Source organism: Ostrinia furnacalis, unplaced genomic scaffold, assembly GCF_004193835.3.
Source record: "Ostrinia furnacalis isolate ACB-3 unplaced genomic scaffold, ASM419383v2 OfSCF4105, whole genome shotgun sequence".
NCBI lineage: Eukaryota > Metazoa > Arthropoda > Insecta > Lepidoptera > Crambidae > Ostrinia > Ostrinia furnacalis.
The window spans coordinates 991,908-1,012,491 of record NW_021134344.1 but is presented as its reverse complement, the minus strand read 5'-3'; the positions used below and the strand labels follow the sequence as shown (position 1 = coordinate 1,012,491).

The 20,584-nt window shown below is 33.9% G+C and overlaps 3 protein-coding genes and 2 non-coding genes across 6 annotated transcripts; 1 reads left to right on the top strand and 4 right to left on the bottom strand.

Moving 5' to 3' along the window:
• Nucleotides 1-2,247: 2,247 nt before the first annotated feature.
• On the bottom strand, nucleotides 2,248-7,622 carry LOC114358747 (uncharacterized). Its single transcript, XM_028312785.1, has 4 exons — nucleotides 7,331-7,622; nucleotides 4,518-4,670; nucleotides 3,867-3,921; nucleotides 2,248-3,545 (listed from the first exon to the last, which is right to left on the bottom strand). The coding sequence occupies exons 1-4, from the start codon at nucleotides 7,600-7,602 to the stop codon at nucleotides 3,333-3,335; spliced, it is 693 nt and encodes a 230-aa protein (XP_028168586.1). The 5' UTR covers nucleotides 7,603-7,622; the 3' UTR covers nucleotides 2,248-3,332.
• On the bottom strand, nucleotides 4,997-5,084 carry TRNAY-GUA (transfer RNA tyrosine (anticodon GUA)). Its single transcript is given in 2 exon segments — nucleotides 4,997-5,032; nucleotides 5,048-5,084. It is a non-coding gene; the product is annotated as a tRNA-Tyr (tRNA).
• On the bottom strand, nucleotides 5,538-5,625 carry TRNAY-GUA (transfer RNA tyrosine (anticodon GUA)). Its single transcript is given in 2 exon segments — nucleotides 5,538-5,573; nucleotides 5,589-5,625. It is a non-coding gene; the product is annotated as a tRNA-Tyr (tRNA).
• A 698-nt stretch (nucleotides 7,623-8,320) lies between the features above and the next one.
• Nucleotides 8,321-10,716, bottom strand: Dpm1 (Dolichyl-phosphate mannosyltransferase subunit 1). The gene is made up of 5 exons (XM_028312779.1): nucleotides 10,555-10,716; nucleotides 10,239-10,449; nucleotides 9,888-10,078; nucleotides 9,140-9,223; nucleotides 8,321-8,619 (listed from the first exon to the last, which is right to left on the bottom strand). Exons 1-5 carry the CDS (start codon nucleotides 10,683-10,685, stop codon nucleotides 8,484-8,486), a joined length of 753 nt encoding a protein of 250 aa, XP_028168580.1. The 5' UTR covers nucleotides 10,686-10,716; the 3' UTR covers nucleotides 8,321-8,483.
• A 228-nt stretch (nucleotides 10,717-10,944) lies between these two features.
• kappaB-Ras (NFKB inhibitor interacting Ras like 1) lies at nucleotides 10,945-13,757 on the top strand. 2 transcript variants are annotated; one of them, XM_028312803.1, is made up of 3 exons: nucleotides 10,945-11,389; nucleotides 12,056-12,225; nucleotides 12,648-13,757. In XM_028312803.1, exons 1-3 carry the CDS (start codon nucleotides 11,179-11,181, stop codon nucleotides 12,906-12,908), a joined length of 642 nt encoding a protein of 213 aa, XP_028168604.1. In that variant the 5' UTR covers nucleotides 10,945-11,178; the 3' UTR covers nucleotides 12,909-13,757. The 2 variants fall into 2 exon arrangements, with proteins under 2 accessions (XP_028168604.1, XP_028168603.1); XM_028312802.1 differs by having other exon boundaries at nucleotides 10,945-11,401.
• The last annotated feature ends 6,827 nt before the right edge of the window (nucleotides 13,758-20,584 follow it).

Below are 20,584 nucleotides of genomic sequence, written 5' to 3'. Positions count from 1 at the left end.
ATCAACGGTGTGCGCCTACTCTAACAAAGTTCACATTAAGGCTGAGTTTCACCATCTTACTTCAACTAACGTCAACAATCTGTCAAACTCCATACTAAACATACCGGTTATTGTTAAGTTACGGTTAAAGTAAGTTGATGCAACTCAGCCTTAAAAGATGATTTGTGATAGTGATTATCACCCTGTAATAGAGTCCAATTTGATAACGGAGGAAGAGTTGAGTAGTTGGAATGTTAGCATCCTTATTGCTTGGTAATAAAGTTGAAAATGTGATTTGTAGTTGTCATTACTTTGGTTACGTTGAGAGACTTGATGAAGTCATGGTAAAGATTCTTTTAAAATTAAATGTAATTAATGATTATTTAAAGAAGCGTATTTAAAAATCTTCTATTTCTTGTTCTCTGTATTTTATAAAAGTGTCACCAATCGTTTATAAATCTAACTGCCAATCAATTTTTTTATTATGGAATTCACAAGTTTAATCATTAATATCAGTATGTAAATTAGGATATCGTTCAAATCGGATGTGATTTAGAAAAAATATATTTTTGAAACTGTCAATGTCATTTTAAATGGCAGTTGATGATTTTGTTAAAAATGAAATAACTTTTTAGGTGGTAAAAAACTCAATGAAGAATGAATTTTAATTAAATTATCAGTGGGAAAACATTAAATTTCACTGTCCTCGACATTGGCAAAATCAGTGTGCTTCAAATACGTACCATTGAAGCCATTAGACAGAATAATAATAAGAAATAAGTTACCTTTTGTACCATTTTGGCGAAGATCAGTGAAGTATCGTAGATTTATAATTTCCTAGATCTGTCCATAAAACAAAAGGAAAAGAAAAAATTTAAAAGTCAAATAAGTTTTACAGTAGGCAGCAGTAAACTATGCAGCAAGCGTCAACGCCTGGCTTCTAAATTTCATAATTTAAAAGCATTTTTTATAAAATGTAATGATTTTAAAATTAATAAGAGTCAGAGAAAGCTCAAATTGGTATGTACCTATGTATTCTAAATTTTAAAATAAGTTTCAGCCTATAAAGGACTACGTTTAGTCGATTTTGTTTGACCACTCGTGTTAATCTTCAATAATCGAGTGTATGTGGACAATTGACAACGTATTTTATTTTGTTTTGGTCAATTCAACAAAAAATATGCCAGGTTTTATACAACGTAAGTCGATGGACAATATTATACGAGCCAATCAGAAAAAAATATGGATCTTTAGACATCTTAACTCTTAGGCTGAGATGCACCACCTAACTTTGACCGTAACTTTAACGATAACCGGTGTTTTATAATGGATTGACGTTTGTCAAAGTTAAAGTATGATGGTGCAACTCAACTTTAGTCAAATTGTGGGCAGTTATATGAAAAAAACTTAGCTCACGGGGAGTTTGTATCTATCCCCATTTTATTAAAACGTTTTTTATGTATCATTCCAAATGAAACTTTATATCCATGCACGCTAGGCTTGTTTTTCCATCTTCCTCATTCTACATTTGTTTAAACATCAAAGCCAAAATGGCAGTTTAAAAATTCTTAAAACAATTTAGGCTTATTTTATAAGTATTTTTATTGGAAATGCCAAATTAAGAGAAAATACGTCAGAAATTAAGATTCGATGAAGTTAATATAGTTAGCACTATTATAATTGGAAAAATTAATAGTTTTTGTAACCGAATCAACTCAAATCTCTCATATTCCATTTGTTCACTACAGTGTTATCGGTGATCTAAACTTTGATTTCGAGTTGAGTCAATAACTTTTAATTATAACAAAATTGCAGCAAATGACATTCTAAAGGCTTAGCGCTTATCTGAGACAGTGCCTGAGATATATGTCAACTATATTCTATGATTCCTGTGTAGCTAGCACGTAAAACTTTCGTTCTTATCGTTTGCGTATTCGAAAAAATTCGATACCCAGCCTTCGAATTCAACGATAATGTGACAATCTCGGCTGTCGAAATTAGTTTCGTTCTACCATTTCTCATATTGAGTTCACTTTAGGTCACGTTCACAGGGGCGCTGTTTAAGTTTTCATACTAAATCGATTCGAAGTTGAAATTTTTTCGTGCTAGAGGTACTGAGCCTAAAAACTTGTTTTGAACGTCGATAACCTAACCTAAACGTAAAATTAGTCACTTCAATTCAAAATCAAACTGTAGCTTCCACTTAGAATAGTATAGCAAACCAACTCAGTATAATTTGTGAAACACGTTATGTGATTATTATGTGACTATAATGTAGTATTAAGTATTGACAATATGTTATCCAATATTTTAATTACTCGTTAAAATGTAACTAACAACTTATTCCGTTTCATCACTCCAAAAAACAACCACTAAATAGTCCGGGAGCCCGGTCCTAACTTATCAAATGTACTTATTTTGATATATTTTAGATACGATTTCTTTGGTGTGGCGGAATGGAATAACGGATACTTCTAATGCTTAACAACCTAACCTATTTAGCTCAAGTTATTATTGTTTAAAGTTTATATTGGCACGTGGTCTCATACATACATTTGGCAATGTTGCCGTGAGTGGCAGCCTAACAATTTGATAGTTGCCACCTTAATAGTTCTAAAATTTGTCTAAAAAAATTTAAAATGAGTGTGTGATTGTAAAATGAGTTTTTAATTGATTGAGCAAGTGACGTCATAAGCTTCTATTGATATTAATAAATCTGTGTAGAAATCGCGTTTCGACAGCTCTTAAAAAGTATTTGGGTGTTGTCAACTGTCAAATTGTAGCCAGTGTGTACATTATTTTAAAGTTTCAGTGTACACATTTTCATTGACTGTGTTGGAATCTTAAAATAGGTTACTAAAAAAACTATGATATTTTGTATTAATAGGGTATAATCTGATTTATTTAGTAGTAATGCGGCTAAGATACACTTATATGCTTAAACTAATTCCTTAAACTATGTTAGTAAAGATATTTATGGATCCACAGTCATATAAAGATTTGTAAGTGTAACTTAGCTTTAGAGTAAATTTATAATTTCATATAAACTGATTTTATTTTCACTTAATAAAATGGTTATTATGTTATATTGTTGTTTTATTATATTCCAACTGACGTCATTACCAAAAATATTTAACCCATTAGGGACTACAACAACCTCTTTTTATCACATTAAAATCATCCTTTGACAGAAAGTGATAGCGAAATCAACTTTTAGAAAACTAGTTTAATGAAGGAATTATGTTACATTAATAGGTTTACTTCATTAATTCACCTTCTACTTCACGCTCAAACACTATTGTATTAAGGTCTAGCAAGATATTACTGTGTGTACGAACTTTCAATCTGTATTTTTATATAGGATATCCCAAAAACATTTGTAGCAAATGCAACAGAGTTGCATACAAGGGGTTCCTTACTGAAATAGGTATTGCCATAATATCACCACCAGTTGGGTGGGGGGCGTTGAACCAAGCAGGGAGAGGGGAGGGCGGTCGGAGGAAGTAGTGTCGTTGGATGCGCCCCGATCTGATGGTTAACGAGGTGTAGGGCCCTTTGAAGTAAAGCTGGAAAGTAAAAAACAATTGGATATTCATTAGACGTAAAAGAAAAAGTGTACCTACTTGACATATGGAGCTGAAAAATGACGGGATTAATTTACGTAGGAGACGTTAGCTAAGTACAGATTTTATTTTTGACAGAGGCGAGAAAAGGGGTTTTAGATCCCGGTCTATCACATCGGATTAGTCTAACTTCAACTTATTAAAAATAACTATTTTCTATTCTTCTATTACTTATTTCAAGCAACATTTTAAATTGAAAAATCCGTCTGCCTTAGATGTAGGGATCTTAAAAATTTAATTTAAAACCATCGGAATGATACTTACGGAAAGGGAGGGTTCATCTTCAGTCACCGCGTCACTGGGCTCATTCGTGGACAAACTGCAAACATTTTATTTAACATAAAATATAATACGGTATTTATCGAGAAGTCATGGTGGCATGTGGGGCAGACCAAGGAGAGTTGTAACAAATCAATATCTCTAAACGTATGACAGTTTATCGAGCTAGCAACTTCACGAATTCGTTGTATTTTAGACTTTCTACAGTTTGCGTGAAATTGTCAGCTCGCTGTCATAGGTGCAAAGAAATCGGCTTTGTTACAACTCTCCTCGGTCTCCCCTACTATGCGCTTCTTGGCGGGAATGTAAAGCGTCATGACCGTATCTAAAATATGTCTTTAGCCGAATATTATTGTAGGTGTAAGGTAATGGTGGATTAGTCTATAGTGAATAGTCAATATCTTTATTGCATTCCATGTTGTACATAAGGTCTTAACACACAATCTATAGTCTCAAACATAGACCCGGTTTGGGCACAGCAACATTGTGTTTTACAAACATTTATTTATTAATTCGGCATGCATATTAATGTTAAGAACTTCAGAAATATTGAAAAATCTTAGTTTTAACTGAAAGTACCTACTTGATAGTCTAGATAGGCAAATAAAACAAAGTAGTGCTAGAAATGGAACTTACATAAACTTATTCACAACTTTGGTGATATCTGTTTGCAGCCTTTCGTTGTCCTTTTTAGCGTCTTCCGATTCGTAGTCCGATACATCTTCGCTATTTTTCATCGGATCGTCTTTTTTCACCCTTGGATTTGATAACTTTTCGAATCTTTCCAATCTGTAATAAACAATAACATGGAAAATAAATGAAGAAATTAATAAAAAGGATGAAGAGGAAATGCAGGTGGACAAAAACGAAGCTGCGAATCAAATTCCTCTAAGATTCCTTGCAGACTACAGAATTTTATTCGGCCGATAATTGGGCCCGAGTCTAATTTGTATGAAGAATCGGCTAATACCAATGTGCGCACTTTCATACCTGTACTGATTAAAAGCCCGACCCAACTATCGGCCGACAAAAAGTCTAGTCTGCGGCTAGGCTACGGATACAATAAAAAGCAATGTCCATTAGGAATCCTACCTACTGGTTACAAATAAAAAAGTTCCTTCGAGCCGGATTTGAACCAGCGACCTATGGATATCAGTTACAGCCAGCTACAGTCCACCGCTCTACCAACTGAGCTATCGAAGGCTTGGCTACGAACTCTATAAGAGGCAACACTTGTCTAAAGTGTTATTTAATCGAGTTCCAATTAGTGACCATTGTTATTATAATAAAGAGAAAGGTAAATTAAGTAGTTGAAGTTTATTCAATTTGTTAGAACTTTGTAACAATAGAATTTCTAGGAACCAAGCAAACGAGGGATTTTCGAAATAAAGGGGGATTCTTTCAGAAAAGGTCGATTCTTTCAGAAAAGGTCGCCTCCATGCAAATGAAAATCGCAAAAAAAACAAGTAGCTAGTTAGGTAAATATGTATTTTTCAAGATTTTTGTTTCGTTGTACATGAGGAGTAGGTACTTAATGTAACATGCAATTTATTACAAAAAAGAGACACAAATACCCTTTCAAAGTAATAAATCATTTAGGAATCGAGATGTCTCACGTCCTCTCGTAACGCATTTGGATGAAACCATAAAAAAATCTCCTTCGAGCCGGATTTGAACCAGCGACCTATGGATACCAATTGATTCCAGCTACAGTCCACCGCTCTACCAACTGAGCTATCGAAGGCTTGTAGAAATGCACAATTTATCGCTACACATTCGAACCGAAATAGAAAGCCCACCCAGACCCAGTTGTTTACGCAACTTGATACGCAGTTACTAAGGGGTCATCCATAAAGTACGTCACACGTAAAGAGGGGGGGAGGGGGTTGACAAAGTGTGACATGGTGTGACAAGGGGTGGGAGGGGTCCTATGTTTATTTATTCATTTATTTATTTATTTTCGTGACATCACATTTCAATTGTTTCAAATATTTGATATAATGTTGATTTCATATAAAAAAATACTTAATTTAAATGGAAATAAAACTAATTTCGGAACTGCTGTTAATTTAATATTTTTTTGAGACAAATGGAGGATTTAGTCCTGTAATTCCCACGCTGGCCGGATGGGTTGGGGAGGCATATTATTATCATTTAGGTATTTAAGTAATCACTTCTCAAGTAGGTAATGTAGCACCCAAACTCTGTTACTACGCTAGAGGTAGCGGGTTTCATTTCTGTTTATCTGATTGAACATTCGTACTTAGTTACTACCTATAGGTACATCGATTGTGTAACATATTAATTACTTACCTACCTAACTGATTAATAGCCAAAACTTGCTTGTGAAAGGTCAAAATAATGGTTATCTCTTGTTTGTACACAAGTTGAGTAACTTTATNCATATTTAAAGTGGCGCACGTGGTTGTGACACAAAAACTGCTCACACAATGTTTGGTGTTCAAAATCAAAAATGGTAATTATTATTGATATAAATTTTTAACAGTCTTATATAACATGTATTAATCTTGCATAATTACTGTAATATTTATCAAAATAACATAACATCTCTTCAGAAAAAAATATTGTATGTCCAAATCCGGGAATCTCACACTACACGGTCCGTGACATTTTGGACTTGTAACTTTTTTTAAATATTCTTCTAATAGTTTTATGATAAAAATGATATTGGGCCTAGTTAATAGAGGTATTTTACTAAGTAAATTAATATACAGTGCACTGATTTTCTTTAAAAACATATGCTATTCTTACATCTCACACAAAAATGCGTAAGAATAAGAATGGCCCTTATTCACTTCATAATTAGGTAGGTACCTAGGTAATTAATAAATATACCGTGGACAAACTTAAATGATATCGCATTTAACGTAAAAAAGAGAGTAAACGTCGCAGGTAACTTATCTCTAATTACTTAATTTTGGTGTCGAGACCTTCGGACCATGCTTGGGGACCGAATGCTAAATTACTGTTTCGGACCATTTCCCCTAAATTAATTAAAATTTCGGAAAATCTAAATGCTGGCTCTTTCCTTGCACAAAGGCTTAGTATTGCCATTCAGCGAGAAAATGCAGCCAGCATTCTCGCCCTTTTGCCTCACGGACACACTTTTATTTTTGAGTAAAATAAGTTTATATTTTTATTTTGTGTAGAGTTAAGTTTGCCTTAGTTTAAAAAAACTGTTTATTGTAAATAAAGTTGAATACATTAATATTTAATTTGATTACTTAAATGACGCCTTTAAATTATCTATCCAATTACAACGAAGGTCTTGTCACTGTGTGGTGAAAACTCAAGTACCTACCTTTCCTAACTTATTTATCCATCCTTTGTGTTTCTTTCACTGAATAGAATTCACTTTGACGCACAGCCATCTTAAATGGCAATGGTATGGTAATTATGTCTAATTGAATACTTTTAATGGTACTTACTTCCTGATGCTATCTCCCACTGCATACTCGAAATCTTCCTCCTCCTTTTGACTCCCAATCCTCAGCTTTAACGCGTTCAAATCCTCAGTATTCAAATCCAACACCCAGAGCGGTGTCTTTTCCACCCCTATCTCATACGTGGGTTGAATTTTAACTGAACTCAAATCATTATCATCAAATTCATCAAACCCAGTCAAGTCTGCAATATGCTTCACTAATCCTCCAACGAATAAAATGTAGTTGAGTAAAAATAAAGTGGCTAATCGAAACATATTGCCTGGTGTAAAGGCTAATAATGTTTGTGAGAAAATGAAACTGCGCACGTCTTTTTTCTTCACGCTAATTTTCATAAGCACCTGTGTAAATAATACGTTGGAATGTACATATTTATTTAATAGAAAAACTAGGTACGTCAGTCAGTAGTCAGTGCAGTTGTTTTTGTCGTCAACACTCAGCAGTCGCGGGTTCGACTCTCGTCCGGTGCGTAGGTGCGAAACTGCTCTGTGGTACATCTTACTCACAAAAAGCTTGTATAATAGCGCTTGTGGCAAGAGGTATAAATAAAAGTATACAGTTTAAATTACAAACATTAAATATATTTATTTATATTTTCATATTACATACAAAAGAATATTTTTTGTATACAATTTCACTTCAATCCTAGCAATGGAATGTTACCTACTTATTTAAATTATTATATAGATAAAAAACAAGTAAAATTATTTATTTCAATTAAAAAGAATGCAATTTTTTGAGACAAAGTTCTCACAATATAAAAACAATCATTGAAATTTTTAATATGTAATGATCATCACGAATATTCTTAAGACTAAGGAAAGAAAGGAAATATTTTAGTAATAAATTAGGAAACAAGGTTGCAAGTTTGTAATCTTGATACAGGGTGTAAGGTTTATAGAAAATGATACCATCTGACCACTGTCCTAAACATAAAATTATCTTTATCACTCTTATACGTACGTACGTATTGTCTTGTTAGAGCCATATTGTTTGTTATTGAAAAATATTTCAATAATTTACGAGTTTAAGAGGTTTATTTTCATGATCTGATCTCACTGTATTTTTTTGCAAACATGTCCTTGACTTATTGCACACTGTATAAACTGTTACAGTTGAATCCATTAAAAAATGTGGCTTATGTAGTAGCAAATAAGTACAGCAATGCTTTGGCAAACTGAATTATCTCGGAGCCTCCTAATTTGGACTCTCCATACACTCTATCCACGAATGTGATTGGCACCTCTCCTATGGTGTATTCTAGCTGCCTTGCCCTGGAAAGAAATAAGTTAATGTAAGTACATCAATAGTTATCTTATCTAGTTGTAAATAGATGCAAATTTGCAACAAAATATAACATGTTTACAGTTGTAAATCAACAAATTTTTCAACTTATTGAATCAATGTCTTTCCTCAATTGATTTGAAACCTATATAATATAATAAAGTTTTAAAGTTGAAAATCTAGTGAAGAGATCGGCTTTTACCCGTGGTCCCCCCAACATGTCCCCCTGGTGGGTCCACGGGTAATTTTTTTTACCCGTTGTCCCACAGTTCTGAACAGTGTTTGCCAGTGGGTCTACGGGTAATTTATTTTAACCATGGTCCCACCGCATTAGTGTGTACTAGTAAAGTTGTAAATAAATCTTTTTGTTTGTTGTAATTTACTGTACAAACTTTTGGTAAAAAAAATGGTAAAAGTAGTAAATTATACCATAATAATTATGTCATTGTGATTATAGGAAACATATTTTTTTTTTGTTATAACTATTTTCAAAAGTATTTGGTGATTTACCTTATAATCATTTCCATCTGGAAGACATATCCTTTGGAGACACAGCTGTCAATCAGCTTTTGTAGCACATCCTTTTTGTATAGCCTGAAACAAACGAAAATATTGAAATCAAAAAATCAAAATCATCTTTATTTGTTTAGACTAATTAAATTAGTACCTACTTGCAAATCGTCAAATGCTCTTAAGGAGCCTATACATGTCTCAATTCTTTTTTTTGCCCTACCAGCGCTTCAAGACTTCAAACATTTGGCAAGTGCTGAGAAGAAGCGCCGCAAAACAATTGACTATAATCTCTGTGTCTGTCTAGAGTTTGGCCTAGTTTTCTATACTATATTTTTAGTCCTAGTTCACAAACAATTGTCACAATTTTTTGTCCTCATTCTCGACCTAGTCTATTATTGTTAGTCCTGTTGAACAAGTTCAGACTCTTAGCTGTGCCACTCTTGTGAAGTTGGATTATCAAATAAAAAATATTGTGTAATCTTAACAAATAAATGGTAAGACATGGGTCTTAACGCAACGTTTATTAATGAGTTACATTATGCACTTGGCTTGATGTTTCGGCTGCTATGCTGCCTATATTTTAGTTGAAATGGAACGCGAAAGTTTAAAATCTTATATCTTAACAAACATTTATCAATTTGATTAAGATAATAATTACTACAATCCTGGCTGTCATAGTCAAATTCATAATCATACTTTAGATTGCTTTGGATTATTTCCATAAATTAATCCAAGTTAGTCTCACCTGAAAGAACCCGTAAGGTCCGAAGCACCGGGCCTGAGCAGCAGCTGTGTGACGAAATTGGCTCCGCGCGATATCAGCTTCCTCTTGAAGTCCCAGCCGTGGACCCCACCACCGTCCTTATACCGTGTGCCCGAGACCAGGTCGTAATCATGCTCACGTTGGAGTTCGATGAATTTCGGAATGAATTTTGGCTAAAATGAAGCATTATGTTCAAAAAGACCCTGCTTATAAAATCTTCTTTACCTGGCCCTTTCCCATTTTATTTGGGGCGGCCCTCCGTACCTACCCTACTTGTAAAATGTAAGTAAACAACTACCTTCAACACAGATAAAAATGATAAAAATTACTTACATGATGACTCAAGTCGGCGTCCATAATGATAATGAAGTTGCCGGTTGCATGCTGTATTCCATGAATGTACGCTGTACCCAGACCTAGCTTTTTCTCTCTCGGACGAAGCACAATCTTCGATGAGCCATACAACTTTTGCAGCTGTTTAGCTACTTCTAAGGTACCGTCAGGGCTCCCATCATCAATAATGATCACCTCGAAGTCATAGCCGCTGCGAAATAACCCAAAAAATTAGAAATAATAAAGAAAACCGCACAAGTGCAACAGACGACCAGCACCATAACAAACAATGTTGATTCCGTGTTTTATGCATTACCTTGTATCCAAATATTTCATGATAAGCCATATTATGATGGGCAAGTTCTCCCTTTCATTATATGTAGGCAGTAAAATTGAATATTTATCACTTTTTGTGATTTCAGAATCCAAAAGTGTTGGTGGTGCCATGCTGTCAAATATTTAAATGTCATTTTTGATGGCGAACCACAGATATGGATTAGAGTGGCGAACGAAATGAATTGTCATTCGTTTTATTTTTTAATTGGAAATCAAATTTGAGCCGAAAATTTTTTTTTGTATTTCTGAACGAACATGTCGCTATGTTCTCCGTTTAACGCAAAGTGTGTTTCAGTGTTTTCAGAAAAAAATATAAAATACAATATATCTGTACAACGAAACGTAGCAAGAATAACTTGTCAAAATTTTTGACAAGTGAAGTAGGTGGATTTCGTATAAAATAATCGAATTATTCATAAAATTACATAAATTATTGCTATTGCATGATGTTTCATGTTAATAAATATTTCTAAATTGGATATCCAAGAGCAATATAGCTAAAATGTTCCGTTAGCCTTCAATATTAGAATGGAATCTCAGTGAAAGTGATACGTTGCACTTGCAACTAGGAATACCATTTGCAAACATCGACAAATTCAACAAAATGGGAAAATCAAGCAAAGTGGTCATCTGTGGGATGAAAGGCGTGGGAAAGACGGCAATTTTGGAGCAGCTTATTTACGGAAACGTCAGTTTAAAGTCGTGTTTCTATCCAACCATCGAGGACATCTATGTGGCGAATATTGAGACAGATCGGGGCTCGAAGGAGCGCGTCTGCTTCTACGACACAGCTGGCTTGGAGCCCCCGCTTACAGGCGAGTTGAAAGGTTTACATCTTACTTGAATATTAATACAGAAATCATATCACACCATCATAGGAAAGGTTTTATTTCTTAGAATAAAGGTATATTGGTGTAAATTGGTATAATAAACTCTTTGGATCATGGTTTGCATGGTGATAGCATGCTTATATTCTAAATATCATTGCCAGACACCAAAATTTGGATGAAAAAGATGAGTTTTTTATATAAAATATTTATTACTTTATCTGGTTACTAAATGAAAGTGGACCACAAGCAAAACACCAGATCATGCTAAGGGCTAAAGGCACCAGTTTATAAAAATAATTTACCAATAATTATGTTAATACAGTTAATTAAACTTCATATTTAGTTGTATTCTGGGTTTTACTAAACCAAAAATATAAAACCTAAAACTAAATGTGGCTTTTCCCTGATCCAAACTGGAAAATAAAATTTAATTTCTTAAATCACAAAGTAAGTGCTATATTACTTTTATTTTATAATTTTTTAACTCTGTTTAAAATTTTTGCTGTCTGTTTTGTATGCAATAATTTATTTTAAGAGTAGTAATAAGTAATATCTACATTAAATATGTTTGTAATATAAATTCCAGAAATATTCTTTCTTTCTCTATGCATTAAGCACATATTTCTATTTTCTATTGTCAACTTCTTCCAGGTCCACCGCAGTCTCCGACGATGCAGCTAACGGCCAACCAGGTGCTGCAACGACACTACCTCGGCTTCGCTGAAGGGTTCGTCATGGTTTATGACACCACAAAGCCGGAATCCCTCGACGTTCTGATGTACTTAAAAAAGGATATCGATAGGAATAAAGATAAGAAAGAGGTATGCTTTATGTTATTAATCCATAATCAGGCACTGGTGGCCATAGAGCCTGTATCAATTTAAACCTTTTGTTGTGAAGAAACAGTTGAAAACCAATTCCTTTTTTTTAAAGCCTGGTTATGGGTTGTGATTAATATAGTATAGATTAATGAATACAAATGTGCTAAATCTCTTAATAACATCCCTTTTTCTCACAAACCTCTGTCACAACATATTATAAATTTTCAGTAACTTTTGACCTTATGTTAAGTGAATAGGGCTTATATTCTGATCGCAACATATTAGCTAGAGCCCTATAAAGAGTTAAATCAATTCTCTCAGACTCTTTTTATAAATTGCAGAATGTGTGATGTTTTTCTGTAGTAGATATCTATGCCTCTCTGAATACTACCTAAGTCTATCAATTCTTTGCATGTCCCTAGGTGGTAATGCTAGTCATCGGCAACCGTATGGGCCCTGATGACGTCAACAGCTTGGAAAACACATGCTCTAAAGCCGCTAACTGGTGCTCTCGAGAAAAAATCCGTCATTTTGAAGTGTCAGCCATGGACAGACCATCTCTCTACGAACCCTTCATCTATATGACGTCACGGCTCAACCCAGTGCAAAATAAGACCGCGTTCCCACAGCTTAGTACGCTAAGCAAGCTGACGCAGAAGAATAATAAGAGCGAAGCCATGTAACGGTACGTTTTGAGTCTATGCCCTTTCTGCTACCATCCTTAAGTAGCACGAATTCATCTAATCACTTGTCGCTTTTAAGTTTTTTTGTGCTACAGGGTGTACAATTTACAGCAGATAAAACCACAGAAAATGACAAATTACTTCAATTGAGTCTGAAACTTAAGTATTATGCAAAAAATATGAAATCAAATGTTTATTGAATAAGTAATAGCACTAATTACGTGATCTAAAATAACTGCTGTTTTCTGCCACACCCTGTATTGATATTAATAAGATCTCGCGAACAAAGTGTCAATTAGTATTATTTCTGTATTTATTGTATTTGAGATGGCTCTCTGTGACAAATTCTTTCAATTTATTTATACCTGGTGCCGAAGTTATAAAGTTGAAGATGCGTTAAAAATTGTATAAATGTGTGGGTTGACTTAATGAAATTTAAGCTAATTTAAAAAATTCTAAAAACATATTTTCAGTACAGTGCAGAGCCAATTATCGTAATCAGCTATGAAGCTTAATCGAGCCTTTATAAAATGCTGTCTAATTTTTTTTATTGTAAAAATATTCTTCAACCAAATCTAGAATTTGTATAGGTAATATTGTATGTACTTAGAATGTAGACTATCTACACTGTCAGAAATCTCATTAGTTGTAGTAATTTTTATGTAGAAATTATTTTAGTTTTTGACTCTGGTTTCGTGACTGGAATACTTTACGAGTATGAAATGTATAATACTCGTACCTTGTTAAAAGCTCGGTCGCCGAGCACGTAGAATTTCGTCCAATGACCCCAAGCTACCCATCCTTTTCGCTCGTGCGTAATTATGTTGCTGTCGCGCTCGCACACTCACTGCGGCCGCCCGTCGCACAGTCGCGACAGCAATATAATTACTGTACACGCGAGCGATAAGGATGGGGTCATTGGACGAAATTCTACGTGCTCGGCGATCGGACTATAGTTACATGAAATTCTAGCATCTTTATGTTGTCGTATGAAACAAAAATGTATAGCCTGATGGACTGTTGACATAAATTAAAAGTTAGAGCCAGTGGTATGCATTAGTCGACTCTAAATCAAATGAGTGTGATTTAAATTGGCTTGACATTCAGAAGCCAGGGTCCCGCCCCTTTTATTGAAATTTACAATGTATAAACTTTTATGCAAGTATTTTAACATTATACAATTTAAGACCACCAAAAACAAGTACCGTTTAGTACGACGTCGCTTATGAACGACTCACCGGTTTTAGCGACGCATATTTTCGGTTGATTTGAAGTTACTTCTTTAGTACCACGTTCGTATAGTAGGTACGACGTAAATCATCTGTCCCTTGAACGTAGTTATAATGGGATTCCATTCATCATCAGGTCATTTAGTCACCATTGCAAAGGCATGATGCTCTTTAATAATTAAGAGCCAAATAAGGGATTTAGCCTACACTCCCTATGCTGGCCAGACTGGTTGGAGGCGGCCTGATGTTCGCATATTTGTGCCTTACTCGCTTTTTACGATATCCACGGGTAAAGTGGGAATGGTCCTATTCCACTCTCACAAGTATAATATAAATGAACATGACCGCAATCGCACCTGATGTTAAGTGAGATGCAGTCTAGGATGGTACATATCTGCCCTGTAAGTGCCTATTCACTCGCCTTGAAAAGGCCCGGATTATAGTGTTCAGGAAAGACAGCAGCAGGCAGCGAGTTCCAGTCCCTAGCTGTTCGCATTATAAAAGAGTCATCGAAACGCTTAGTGCGAGCTGGTCGAATGTTGACAAATACTTGCAAAAAAGTTTTTATGTGAACATTATGAGTTTATCATCAACATCATCTCATCAATGGTGAATACGGGGCATAGATTAAAAGCTAGAATTTATTAGGTGGTACTTAAAGTATAATTTTAGTGTAACTCAGATTTTTAGGTACTTAAGTGCAATACTTACTTAATTAGTATATTTAGCGTTGACGCATCCCTCCTACGATGTAGTATTAGAACTCGAATTTTATTTGTATAGCACCTGATTTTCTAAATGTTCAAAAATGTATGCAGTCGCTGGCACATCAAACTAAATGAAATCTTATGTATAATTGTGATAAGTGCTATTTTTCCAACTCAAATGTGTAGTCCGATGTGCTAGCGACTGTACTTGACTAATGTTCTCATTATTTTCATTATAAATGACATTATTTTGCACCTAGTCTAGTCCTTAGTATTGTCTTCACAGCTTTTTCAAGTAGGGAAAAGCCTTTTTAAATGATTATCTAGTTTAGATTGACTCTCTATTTTAATGTAGTTAATTTTATGTTTATTATTAAGCTTCATATCTTGTTAGAACTGCGATGGATTGTTTTTTTTTTTATGCCAGAAGGAATATACAATATTCTGCACAGAAGTATTAAGTCGCGCAGCGAGAGTCGAGGCGAGTACATAGTCATACTCACACTGATGTAATATTTGAATGCAGAACTCATACATTCAAGTTCAAATATCGAATACACTAGCTACCTCGCTCTTGCTAAATATGTGCAATCGAGACAGAGAAAGCACTGTCAGTCAGACTACGCAACACATCATTGCGACAAGTGTAAATATAGAAATACAAATCTTTGCTTGCGTTTATCGCCTCAACTCTCGCTGCGCGACTTGTATCAAACATTATTATGAACTTTTATTTTATTAAAATAGAAATATAACTTTATCCTCCTTTTTTGACTAGTATCCGTATATTAAACACGGGTTTATGTTTTGCTTTTTTTTTATCGAAGATTAAAAGTATGTATTACAAAATGATAACATCGCAACGTATTGCGATGAGCCTGTCGCGTGGTTTTCTTATGAATATCAGATTGTTTTTTCTGTAAATATTGTATACTTGGCTTTAATTTATGTTTGTATTAGCTGTTTTCTCGAACTGTTCTTTTAAAATACAGGACGTCCCAAATTCAGACACCACAGATAGGTAGATGTGCTTGAGACGTCTATTAAGTCCATTTAAAAAAAAAACAATATCTGTTTATTTCAAAACTCATCTAACTTTTCTATGGACATATTAAGCTTATTCGAAGCATCTTAGGCCCAGCTACCTCCAGTGTCAGTTGACGTGCTAATTTTCGGACACCCTGTATAAATGAGGCCGTCAGCGCAAAAGTGGCCTAAGCTTAACATATTAGTATAGAACCTAAACTTGGTTAGGCCACTTTTATACTGCTTTGTAGGCAAAAACAATGCTCGCAAAAAGAATGTTTACAACGCCCCATCTCTTAACTAAGGGTGAAACTAGGGATAGGCCGCTTTAGCATCAAAATTTATTAGGTTTTGAATAAATTGCAATAGATAAGTACGAATATGAAGTGTAAGTGGGCGATCTATAACCAATTGGTATTCCAATAAAATAGAATTCGTAATTAGTTTTTCAGCCTTTTAGTTCATGTAGACTGTAGAGTTACTTATTACATAACTTTAAGTTCGAAAAAGCTATGCTTGGTGTATTTTAATTTAATTTTGACAAAATGTATATTACTTATGAATTTATTATAGATGTTGTTACATGTTTATTGTATGTGTGTTGTATAATAAATTATGTAAGTACGATAATTAATATATGCGACTTATGAATATGAATTTTATATGAAATGTAAATTGCTCTAAAATAAAGCTATTTATTTAAAATACTTTCGTTTTACTTCAAGTCCGTTACGTTTATTGTTTTAATATAATTATACAGGGTGTTAGGTAAATGGGTATATGAGCCGACACTAGCCCATGTTAACATGGTCATATAAATGGTATGGTGAAGTCAGAAATTTGATATCATCATTTTAATTTTTTAAATTTTCATACAAAATACATTTTACAAAATCCGATTTGTATGAAAATTAAAATAATTAAAATGAAGATATCAATTTTCTGACTTTACCATACCATTTATATGACCATGTTAACATGGGCTTGTGTCTTCTCATATACCCATTTACCTAACACCCTGTATAGTATAATTAAAGGGCGAACGCGGGGAGGTGTGCCGATTAAGTGGGAGGGAGAGTCGCATTCCAGCAAGGTACGTAGTTAGCACGATCGGATTTTAGGCCAAATTTTGTGCTTAGGGATACAAATAAAACACCAAAATCATTTAGCAATTTTAATCTTGCGTTTCGAAAGTTACAATCTTAAGTTTAATATCATCGTGTACTACGCTAGTGGGATATCATCCCGGAGTCTACTCAAACAATAATACTGGGGCCGATTCCGGGTACCACCTCCTAGCCCTATCTCTTTCTAGCCTAGGAAAATGAAAAGAGACATGCTTAGGTATGTGAAGTTAGAACAATAGTGATCCAAGTCACATTTTTAGCTTTCTGAGAATGTGACTGTTGTCAAAATGCGCTGGTAACAACTTTCGTTTTAATTACAGTTGGATCACTATTCCTTAACTCGGCAATCAGCAGTCTTTTTAACGTTTTAGATGTAGATAATAATCTAATATCTTTTCATATTTAGAACTTTTCTGTAATATAAGCTAAAAAGAAAATAGAGTTTGGTTAAAAAGATAGTGTACACGGGATCGGACCCCTTTGCTCTCTTTGAGCGCTTATCAACTACTATCGCGATAATCTATCTGGAAAAGCTGGGTAGGCACTGGGTATAAGGCCGGTACCACACGTTGGCCCCAACATTGGCTCCAACATTAGCCCCAAACACTCGTTTAGGCTGATTTTAGTGTCACGCGGACTGTCAGTGCGGATCGCTCCGCACAGCCGATCTGTATGAACTGCTAGGGAGCGGAGCGGTTCCTCCAGACCGCATTACTCTAAAACGCTCCCTAGAAGTTTATACAGATTGGCCGTGCGGAGCGGGTCCGTACCGGACGGTCCGCGTGACACTAAAACCAGCCTTAACGTGTGGATCTAGAAAATAGCTTCTCCCAACGTTTGTGCCAAAGCTATTGAGACAAGTGGTATTGGGACCAATACTGGGGCCAACCTATGGAGCCGGGCTTAGCCAAAGTCGAGAAAAATATTTGTAATAGACAGCTCATTTAATATTTTGTTCAGTTATCGATTGAAATTGATTTTGTGATAAACCGTCAAGTTTTACCACATTTTGTTAGTTACGGGAAAATGTTGCCTTTGTTTGGAAACAGTCTCGCCATTTTAGAAAAAATAACTAATAAAATACTTTCAAAAAAATAGTTTTTTGTAATTTTCTTTGGCATGTGCTTACCGAGCCTTTACATTTAATTTGTGTTGTGTTAGTACTTATATTTTATGTATAACGATATCAGTTGTATAATATGGCATTACAGTATAATTGTACGAGTTGCTGATTGATATCTACACTCAAACGGTTGCCATTTGTGAAATGTTTATGTATTTAAATAAATGTAGTTATAATATTAAATTACTATTATAAAACACAGGGTTTAAGGTAAATGAGTGAGAGAATCGCGCGCATAAGCATAAGTAAATAAAGTTTAATCGCGTTGAAGAATTATAGAACTTTCCGAGGTTTTTTTATGCATAACAAGGCAATTAATGTTTGCACAGCTGTAATGTTATTTTTCACGTTTGTATTAGTTTATAAAAATACACGCCATAATTATAATTATATTTTATACTTTTATACAAGTCGATACATGTAGATAATGTATAAATAATAAGAAAAAAAATATATAAATATCAAATAAATATTGTATCAAGAATACCTAAGCATTTCACAAGAGACAATAAGTTATTAAGTAAGTAATAATCCATCGAACCATGTTTAATGAATGAAGATAAACACTACAATAATCGGTGAAACTACGCTATGGATTAAAATCGGAATAATTTCGATTTCATCGTCTCTTTTACATGCCTAATCGATCTTCTTACATTATGTACATTGAAAGCTTCCAGAACCTGTCGCGTGTCTTTCTTTCAGAAAGTTTTCACGTTTTTACCACTCAGTTGTATATTTCCAACAATATTACAGTTTTATATCACAGTGGGGATAACAATATATCCGTGCACTGGACGAAATATAATACTGATAAAATTTTTGGAAATATAAAAATACTTTTAAATATCATGTAACCTATTTGATCCGAAATTTTAGAATTTCCCAAACCCGCAAAGTTAGGAGGCAGAAAGTGTATAACTGTATAATTGAAACAGAGTTACTACATTTTATAAAATGTTGTTTTCATTGTACATTGTAATTATGCGTATTATTTTTCACGTAGTAGTGCAGGTCGACCTTATTTTAGACTAAGTAACAACTAATATGGCGATGTACTCTATTCCTAGATTTATATTTTATTTTATTTAAAGTCAATTTAAGGCCGCCATATTAATTTCCCAAGATATAGGTAGATTATAATAATATGAGATATGTTGAGTTGACAATACTTACAGTGCAAAATTAGGACAATTTGCAAACTTATGTTATCATCATATCATTGAACAAGTAGTGGATTGATTTACTACTAGTAAATATACGTGTGTATTTGTCGGTAATTCATTTAGCGTTAAATCCTGAAGTTAGTTTATCAAAGTTACGAGAAAAATAATTAAGTAGGTACGCTGATCGAATACTGATTCAATACTCAAACTGTTGAGTGTCTGAATTTTTGCGTTATTTATTTAAATTATTTGTTGTATAATTATTATATTTATATACACAATCCGCCTCCCCGTAGACATGTCAACGTGTGCGTTCTACGCGTGTCGATTGAAACTTAGTATTTAATAAAAGCTAAACTAATGACTAGCATCGAACTTCTCCTAGCAATTTAGTAACTAACATTCCAACCGCTGGTCAATCTGAATCAATATGATGCGAATCATTGACTCCTGAATAAACTGCCTGATTTGATACCTACACCAAAAGAACAGAAGTTTTCCCATAGCAATTTTAAAAAATCATAACCTAATTCCAATGTAATTTGGTATCAATCTGATAGGGTTTAAATATGTTTCGCTACTATCATTTTAATGAGAATAGTATAATGTCTTATAATTGTCATTGATTTTATGAAAGTTTTTGATAAAGTTTTTCTAAACAACTTTGCCCTATAGCTAGGATTAGGATTGTCTGTACTCTTTTGAAATTAATTTCTGAAACTATGAAATCTTCAGTTTCAAGTTGACCAGCGTCAATACGAGGTTAAAGCATTCATCGTGCCCAGGAACATAACTTTCCTCAGAGCCTATTTTTAAACCAACCGAATTTAACATGCTTTCCTTGCAGGACTATTCGTCGGAGTATTTTAAAAATACAATATATAAATTATAATATAAATGTCGAAAGAAATAAGTTTAATGAGTTTATAAATAGTATAAACCAGAATATAATATAAAAACCGGATTAAAATAAGTAGATAATGTAATATAATTGAAATATTATTGTAAGTAGGTTGTTTTTATTCCTGCAAAAATACTTTCACCGTTACACCGCACCTTTCGTATCAACCAACATTTTTATGGTATAACTCCTAAGCGTTTCGCTAAAAACATCTATACAAAGCTACTTTTTTTGTGACTTTAACGATTTGCTATAAGTATTAAAAAATCTTGAAGTTATTTTATTCTTTGGTTATATAATTCGAAAAACAATGTTTCAGGATTAGTCTGTAAATAGAGGATAATTTATATTCACCATATTTTTAAGTAACTGACCGAATTATAGGTAAATGATAATA